General features: G+C 42.6%; 1 protein-coding gene across 1 annotated transcript in view; it reads right to left on the bottom strand.

The window, feature by feature from the left end:
* Positions 1–311: 311 nt before the first annotated feature.
* ascc3 (activating signal cointegrator 1 complex subunit 3) overlaps positions 312–9,420 on the bottom strand; it is a 165,503-nt gene continuing 156,394 nt past the window's right edge. Inside the window, exons 39-42 of the mRNA XM_034115595.1 lie at positions 7,563–7,713; positions 4,565–4,771; positions 1,910–2,085; positions 312–1,243 (exon numbers count right to left, since the gene is read on the bottom strand). Of these exons, the coding sequence (XP_033971486.1) occupies positions 1,120–1,243; positions 1,910–2,085; positions 4,565–4,771; positions 7,563–7,713 (658 nt within the window). The 3' untranslated portion in view covers positions 312–1,119. The remainder of the gene's footprint in view (positions 1,244–1,909; positions 2,086–4,564; positions 4,772–7,562; positions 7,714–9,420) is intronic.

Below are 9,420 nucleotides of genomic sequence, written 5' to 3'. Positions count from 1 at the left end.
TAGTTGAGGTTATAATAAAGGAGGAGGAAAAGCCTAATAAAAGAATAATTGCTTATTGATTTGAATGTAAACTTGTTGTGTGTGTGTGATGCATGGTACCCTTTTTGCTCTTTAGTCAACGAAGTGACCAGCTTACATAACACTGTAGTTACATATTTCATGTTGACTGGAAATGTTTTTTTGGAGTAAATCAAACTACAGTGGCAAACAAAATAAAAGTAATTGAAGTGTGATGAAGCGTGCATACACATGATTGTGCCCTTTGGATCGGTTTGATGACATGTTGTATCTGAAGCTCACTGACACCTTTATTCTTTTGACAAAACAATCTTTATTTCACAGCCATGTGTGTATAACATATTTGGTCTAGAAAAACAGACTTCTTATGAAATTGAAAAATGGTCAAAGGATAAGTGCCTGCTGTGACATCACTGACCGAGGCATGGTCAAAGAGCAACACCGTTTACAGTTCCAGATGATCATTACTGGTACATTAGGTTAACTCAATACAAGGAACACTTCAAATCAAATACCTTTAATTAAACCTTTCCCTTTGAAAGACTTACAAATATTTTTCTGATGCAAATACAGTGGTGCAGGAATGAGTCCGAAAACCTGGAAATGAGCATTTCAGCCCTTCTGGTTTGCTTGTCTCAGTGTTGATTCTTTTTGAAATCTGTTTTTGATATGATCTATGGTCAACACAAGCTGAAGAGATGTTCTCATTTTATAGCCACGCCAAACATTAGCCACCTTTAGCTTAGCGGTGGTGAAGTAATGCGAAGATGATATTGTTCCTTTATATCCTCACGTTAGCTTCTGGAAATGACATTAAAGCTTCAACGTAAGTATCATAAACGTGTTCTTATTTTCTGCATTTGTCCAAATTCCAAGGGAAAAAACCTCATCCCTGCAACACTTTATTTGACAGATATTTAATAATCAGAGAAATCCAGAGTAGAGGAGACACAACAGCAGCTTCAATTGTCCAGAATGCAATGCAGTGAGGAGGTGAAGCTCACTGATGACTGAAGCGTCAGAGCAGCTGATTCAAAGTGCACGGAGCAACATATCACATCCCAATCTGTGCAGCATGAGGATCCTGAGGGGGGGGTTCGCTCACTGAGTCACCTCTGTGTTCACCTGAGCACTGATGCTGGCGGCTGTTACGTTCAGGTGGATGTCGTACTGCTGGTCCAGACCCAGATAGCAGTCACTCATCAGGTACAGGGTGTAGATGCACCTGAGGCAGAGAGGGTACACAGGTAAGAATGTATGATCCAGACTGACATCTTTAAGTAGAATAAGAAAAGCTAAGATAAGTCTGTTGATATTTGCGTTTTTTTCTAATTTCCAATAACCCCCTTTTAACTCAGTCTCACATACATGGTCCTGCTGCCCAAAAGATTGAATAAAGCAACAAAGAGTAATGTTGCTAAAAGCTACCATGGCTAATGGTTTTAGGAAATCATGGAACCTCTAAAAACTCAAGTTGATTTTCATGTGATTTTGTCACCTCCCACAGTCTAGTTTTCAATCTAATAAGGCAGTTTAATTCTGTGAAGAAAGGACTGTTTTATCAAGTCATTCACAGTCCATGCTTCCCCTTGAGTAATCTAAATGACTGATATTCCTGTATGTATAACACATCTCACATTTCACGAGTTCTTTGACCGCTGAAGACCACGTCAGAACGTGCACCAATGTCTAGACACACTCTGCTAAGTAGATGTTTAAGTATTTGATTGTAAAGTACTACTATGCTCCTAATCCAGAGTGTGTGTGGATAATAAAGCAGTTCAGTGTGTGCGACCTGAAACTCTCAAACGGAGGTGTTTGTTTACAGCGGCTGTGTACGGAGTGTGTGTGTGAAGCTTGTGTTCTCGCTCCTGTTTGAGTTACTGCTTACTTCCCGGTCTTCTCTGGAGTGTAGAAGGCCACGGACACAGCTGTGCGCTGGCGGACGTATCCGATCCGTTTGACGGCCAGCAGCTCCCGGCGGTCCACCTCCCCCACCACCAGGAACCAGCCTTCATCCTTCAGTTTGGGGAACCTGGGAGCCTGCGCCTTGCTGTCCTGCTTCCTCTGAAACACACACACACACACACACACACACACACACACACACACACACACACACACACACACACACACACACACACACACACACACACACACACACACACACACACACACACACACACACACACACACACACACACACACACACACACACACACACACACACACACACACACACACACACACACACACACACACACACACACACACACACACACACACACACACACACACACACACACACACACACACACACACACACACACACACTGCAGTGTCACACAGGCGGACAGACTCAGAACGTCACAGTTATTTTATTATGAGATCTCAGCACTTGGAAGATAATTGTATAATGCCTACAGGAGACTGCTATGCAAAATAATAAATATAATACTAATAACAACAGTTAGTTTATGTTGTTGGGATACTACTGTTTCATAGCTGTCCATTTCAAAAGCCAGATCCAGAAGTTTATTCTTCAAAATGACTTTGTGTTTGAGACAAGGCTTTTTAACAGAGCCCCTCTAGGGTCACATGGTACAGAAAAAAAACAAAAAAACCTGCATACAAATATATATGTGAGCAAACTGAATATTTAAGTACATTTTTATACTTCAAAAGCTTACTTAAGAAATATGTTTACTGCTGATGGAGTATTTGTTATTAAAATATATTGTAGCAAAAATAGTTTTTAGCAAAAATAATGCAGATCTGAATGTTTGGATGTAATTTCCTGTAGAAAGATTACAGTCTCGTAAAAAGACGTATATTGAGGGCTGGCTCAGGCTTCAATCCTCCTGGAAATATGATTGTAAAACAGCAGAAGATACAATGACATAAGACTAAGGTCACATTATTTTCAATCATTGTTATACATAAACACAGGATTGTTTGAAAAGTTTAAGAGACACTGGTGGTTGGGATTCAGAAGACACTTTTGCAAATCCATTCAAACGTACTTAGGTCGCATTCACACCTAATAGTCCGCTTCTCTGGTGCGCACCAGACGACAGTTTGTTACAGTGTTTCATTTTTCAGAAGGTTCGGTTTGCGTTCACACGGGCAAAACTCAAACGGACTATAAGCTTTAAACACAAGTCATGTGCTCGGAAATGCTGTTCAACCATTGGTCAGACATTAAGGGGGTAAAAACACAAATCCCGGCAATTTCTACCGGAGCTTCCACCATGGAACATCGGCAGGTTATTTTCATGCTGTCTTTAATCTGGAGAGCATATCAACAGATTCTAGCAACGGCGCATATGATTATATAATCAGACAACGTTCGTTAAAAAACATTAAAACACATATAATGAGACGTTCTGCAGTAAGGAGGGGGTTTCACCGACGACAGGTGGCTCTGACTTTTATGTATAGTTTTTAGTTTGATAGTTGTTTTTACTTTACAAGACACTGTTCAACACTTCATTCTACTTCACTATTTCGCTATTTTGAAGACATCCGCGTTCTTGTGACACGTAAATACTACACTTCCTATGTTTTGGTGCGGACTACGTTCACACCAGCGATGAACCGCTCCAGAGTTCACGAGCAAGCGGTCCGAGACCACCTCTTTTAGGCGGACCAGAGTCCGGTTGTTTAGTTCACTTCAGAGGTCTCGGACTGCGGCTAAACGCACCAGGGTTCGATTCAACCGGACTATACAAGGCTGGTGTGAATGCGACTACACATCAAGTTTTGTTTCCTACCTTGTGAATTTAATAATAAACCCATGGCCATGTGCAATGTAGGTAAAATAAGATAATATACCTGGTGACAGGGTTTTTGGCCTCTTTAAATAAACATCAGATTGAATGTATTCAGGTGGTTCAATATGTTCCTAGAGGAGTCTGTCTCCCAGCAGCTTCTCAGAGGTGGAAACCTTTTCATAAACCAGTCCCCCAACTGTACTGAATCCCTGGAGTATCCACAGCATCTGAAGAGCAGTATATCTCTCTGAGGCTCCCCTGCATCTGCAGCCAACATGCAGCGCAACTCCAGCAAAGAATGCAGTTTAAAGAATAGTCAAAAGATAAAAAAACCCAGTTTAAATCAATAAAATAATTTATGGGGCAATAAATCTGACAGGATCAAAAGAGCTCAGCCTGTATGATGATTATAGACATGATGGTCTGATATTGTTAAACCTTTAAAGAACTTAAATAAAACGTATGTGCTGCAAGACTAATGTGCAAGTAATGCAGGAGAAGTAAACTTTATACATGTAAAATAGAATTAGATGAGCTAAAAATAGAATATAAATTAATTGCTGTACAGTAAGATAAAACACTGCTTATTTTAATAATAGATAAATATGTGAGATGCAAACAGATGGATGCTATGAAGTTGTGAAGGCACAGAGTTTAGCGGGAGTAAACTGTCCCTATTATATTGTATTATATATAATTAGCAGATTTAACTTTGTCACTATTTGGTGTTTGATATGTTCTCATTGGACAGAGTGTGTGCTGGGTGTACTGACCCTCTGCTGGCCCGCGTTGATGCGTCTCAGAGCGACCTGCAGGACGTACTCCTGGTCAGCGTGGACCTGCAGCCAGCCACCCTCCCCCCCCCGCTGGGCTCCTGCTGCGGGGAGGCGGCGCTCCGTCTGCTCCCGGCTCGCCTCCCACCAGCCCTTCACACTCAGCTCCACCTCCAGCACCGGGAGGTGGCTCAGGAAGGACCAGGCCTGACCGGAGAGAGAAGATCCATGTCACGTCTCTTATACTGTTCCACATTCACCAAAACAATCTCACATTTGCACCACTTCATCAGAGTTGGTGGTGCAAAAGATTACAGTAGTCTTCACAAGTCTGGCCTCTGGAAGTATTACAGCTAGGATTTTTAGATCTGGTCCATTACAGGTGCATACTGCACATTTTACAAGTTTACCAGGAAGTGTACACACAAAGTTTAAATGTCAGGCTGGGTATCAGTACTCGATATCTTTAGGGTATCGACCAGATAACCCAGAACCAAGAAGAATGGCAACTTCTACATTCAAACAATACCTTCATTTGATCATTTTTGTACCCAGATCTATAAAACAAATAATATTTGAGAGAGTTATTCTCACAGATAATCATCACAAGCAATTGGATGTGGCCTGTGATTGGCCCACTACAGCAGCAGCTAAGTTCATTCCCCTCTCTGCACATGAATAACACAAAGCGGCAGGAACATCATCCTTTCTTTACGTTTTTTTCATTTGTAATGAAAGTGGTATCCTAAGTCAGAATTCTGACTTTAAAGGTCACCTATTATGCAAAATCTTTCTTCTACATCAACATGAGTCCCCTCTGTGTAAAGAGACTCTGAAAGTTTCAGGAAAAAAGATTCTCTCTCTTTTTGTCCTGATCCATTTATATAAAACCCTGTTTGAAAATGAGCTGATCAGATTTTGGCCACTTTGTGATGTCATAACGATGTTTTGCCTTGTGTAACAATTAGCCAATCACCAACCAAGGTACCCAAGGTTGCTTTTAATCATACGAAGCCAGATTAAATTAAATAACGACTTCTCCAACCTTATACTTTTCTCCAGAGTGCCGTGGTTCATTGTTTATTAATGTGTTTCAGCGGCATTTACCGACCGCTGCTGGCTGCTCTTCCACGGGAGTGTATTCTCCCGTTAGCTCCGGGTTAGCTCACACGGCTCTAAAGTATTCACTGTCTTTACTGTCACACAAGCAGCTGATACATATCCCCAGTTCCCCTTAAGTGAATGTGTGTCAGTCTGAATTGACGCTGTTTGGCATCACAACGCTGTTATGAAAGTTTCTCTGGTATAACATGGGTGATGTTAGCATAGCAACCGAAGCTAAACTGACTACTTGCTAAGCCGTTTTCTACAGGCACATTTTACCGGCGTATTTTTCATTATGATTCTACTTGTGATAGTCGGACATGACAACCTGTGCAGCCCATGTATTGATTCCATCCGATAGCTGCTATAATAACAAACAAAACGTCTGCCTGCTCTCCACAATGATCAATAACAGCGAACGGATGGTCAAAGTAAGGTACAAATAAACAGAATCACACGAAGCCTGGTTAGTGTTGCCTGACTTTATAAAGTAAGTTTTTTTTTATAAGTGTGTGGTTGCGTTCTAGTCACTTTGCTCAGCGCTACTGCTTGTAGGCAGGCATGACGAGACTCTTCAGTCGACCCATGTTCAGGGGAGGTGGGTTTAGTTTCCTGCACGCCTCGACGTAAGAGAGACGTAAGCGACGCCGCGTCATAGCTCCGAAGCTCTTGCCTCTAGACCGACAATTTTTTGGAGCTGGAAGTGAACCGCATTCCGGAGCTATGAGGCGGCGCCGCTGCGGTGTGAACAGGAAAAACCGGTACTTTTCAGGCTCCAGCTCCGAGCCGGAGCTGAAAAAGCGCCGGTGTGAAAGGGGCATAAAAGGGGCGTGGGGAGTGGCTCCTTATTTTCATCTAAAGTAATAGACACAGAATCAGCACTTTTGAAACAGGGCTGAAACAGAGGGGATTATGGGATGCTGCAATGATCTGTTTGGTGTTTAAGCCAATCAGAGACATGTTTTGTATATATCTGAGACCTATAATATATTGATGAAAAACAGTATAATAGGGGACCTTTAAATTCTGACTTGTTTCACAGAATTCTGACTCTTTTAAGTCCGAATATTTTCACATTGCCCTTATCCTATTCTCTACAGAAAAGAAAAAAGAAGAGGCTCTGTGTTGATAGACAGTTCAGCTTTACAGTAAACCTGCAGTTTAATAACAGTTATTTGTTTCTATTGTTGTTCCATGGCCTTGTGTCCCTCTTTAGTATTTCTATGGAGAATTTAACGTTTGGCTCAGCACAAAAGCCCCGTCATAGGAAGACATAAAAAAGATAAAGAAAGTGTCAGGAGAGAAAACACTGGTGCTAGTGTGTGTTTGTGTGTGTGTGTGTGTGTGTGTGTGTGTGTGTGTGTGTGTGTGTGTCAGTGTATTGAGTTAAGAGAAAAGCCTCTCTGATTCACCCGGCAAAAGCCATTTATGTGAGGATTACTCTCCCTGGGCAAGTCAGCCCGGAACGCTGCTGCACATCTAATTATTTAATTAGAGAGGCCGCCACACTGTGGGGGGCTGGGGGCAGAGGGGGGGGTAAAGGTGGGGAAGGAGGAAAGCGGGGACACTGATTGGGTGAAGCTGCAGGGCCTGCCATGGTGCCCGGACACTCTCATTACTGCAGCAATTAGCACTTAAGTTGGAGCTGTACACCCTATCAGAGCAGAGTGATGGGGATCCTGGAGGATTCTGGGAGCACAGCGGCAGGACTGCTCATCGCTCGTCACCGATAATGGTGTGTCTGAGTGTGTGTGTGATCTGCATGCACTAAGTGTAGCAATTCATTCTGAAGACATTTTTTTGCTAAATATTTTCCCTATTTCTGTCCCCAAAGTACACATTTCACCAATATAATGACATATTTCCATCGGTGTGATGATATTTGTAATCTCACCTGGGCGATCTGACTGGATTGAAGCTCTTGGCCGACAATGGCAGCGAAAACACTTTCCTTCCCGTTGCAGGCAGCGATCAGCTCAGGAAGTCCTTCGATCTGCCCGCTGGAGCCCCCCCCACTGCTCCTTCCCTTCTTGTTTGCCCATTTGCTGTGAGTAAGAGAGGGAGAGGAGATTTGTTGTACATGAAGCAGACTTATAACAGACCCTATCCCATGATTCACGCTGCCTCAGGAAAGGGACTACAGATCTTAATTTCTCATCTCTCTCATTGTTATTGTTTGCACAACATTATTTAACACGGTGCAGGCCTGGACATCCTTAGTGTGTACATGGAAAAACGTACACTGTGGGCTTTACAAATATATGTATAAATGTGTGTGTGTGTGTTTTTACCTGTGCAGGAGGTTTTAATAATGTAAATGCTGGTGTTTGCTCAGTTTCATACCTGGGGGTGTGGATGGTCATATTATATAATATATATATTACATGCTTATTTTCAGGTTCATGTATGTATGTAGTGTCTCTACTGGGACACGTCTCCAGGCTCTAATGTTCAAAAAGCTCTTGATTTTTCTCATACAGCCTCTGCTGCAGCTCCTCTTTTCACCCTCTGTCTGAAACCAGAGCCCAGTCTGCTCTGATTGGTTAGCTGGCCGGCTCTGTTGTGACTGGTCCACCACTTATGGCGCTTTTCCACTGCAGGACCTAGCACGGCTTAGTACGGTATGGTTAGGCCTTGGTAGGCCAGGCTCACTTTATGCTGCGTTTCCATTACAGTTTAGTAGCTGGGGCAGCAGTGTTGTTGTCAAGTCACCAATTCACAAGTCCAAGTCACTCTCGAGTCACCACTCTTCGAGTCCAAGTCCAAGTCCGAGTCACCAAGGGAGAGTCGTAGTCGAGTCCGAGTCCAAGTCCGAGTCACCCAAGAAGAGTCCAAGTCAAGTCCGAGTCACAAGTCTTCATGTATTAATCTTCGTGGATATATGTGTTGAAATGTAGCTGCTCCTCTACATTGCTTTCATCCTGTCATGTTATACTAATCTGTCTATTGAACTGCTGTGAAGCCAGTTTGGCTACAATTCTTGTAATAGGTGCTATACAAATATAAAGCTTATTACTAATATTAATATTATTATTATATATAAATAAACTATATTTAAAATGCGTTACCTTTTAGAGAAGTGATTATATTTGTATGCCAATATTTTCCTATGGTAAAGTTTTCGTTTTGCACTTTTATTTTGATAGTAATAAGATCGGGACTCTTATTTTGAAGGAACTTTTACCGGTTAAATCGGTTTACTGATGAAGATTCAGCCGATAACACGAAAGCACATGGCTACTTAGCATGCAAAATGACGTCATTCTGCATGCTAAGTAGCCATGTGCTTTCGTGTTATCGGCTGAATCTTTATTTATTTATTAGATCACGTTACTCTGATGATAGTGTTCAAGACAGCCTATATGTCTGAACTCGATGTTTAGAGTAATGTGTTACGGAGCCTTCTCTTCAATATTGTTTCCACATAACGAGCATTTTGCGCTGCTCTTTTCCAATGTGGAAGCGAATGTGTGAAAGCATACAGCACGATGCGGGGTGTGTCTCTAGACATCTTTAGACTGGAATGCGGGGCCCAGTACGTGAACTCGCCTCGCAGCCGGTGCACACGCCAGGATAGAGGACATCAGACTCCATAGAAAACTTGCTCGAGTCCGAGTCCAAGTCGGAGCGTCAATGTACAAGTCGAGTCCGAGTCATCGTGGGGGAAAAATTCACGAGTCCGAGTCCAAGTCATCGTGCGCCAGAATTCACGAGTCCAAGTCCGAGTCGCGTCAATCAGTGCGGGAGTCCGA

The sequence above is a fragment of the Trematomus bernacchii genome, unplaced genomic scaffold, assembly GCF_902827165.1.
Source record: "Trematomus bernacchii unplaced genomic scaffold, fTreBer1.1, whole genome shotgun sequence".
NCBI lineage: Eukaryota > Metazoa > Chordata > Actinopteri > Perciformes > Nototheniidae > Trematomus > Trematomus bernacchii.
The sequence above is the reverse complement of the archived record's forward strand: the minus strand, read 5'-3'. Positions and strand labels throughout refer to the sequence as shown.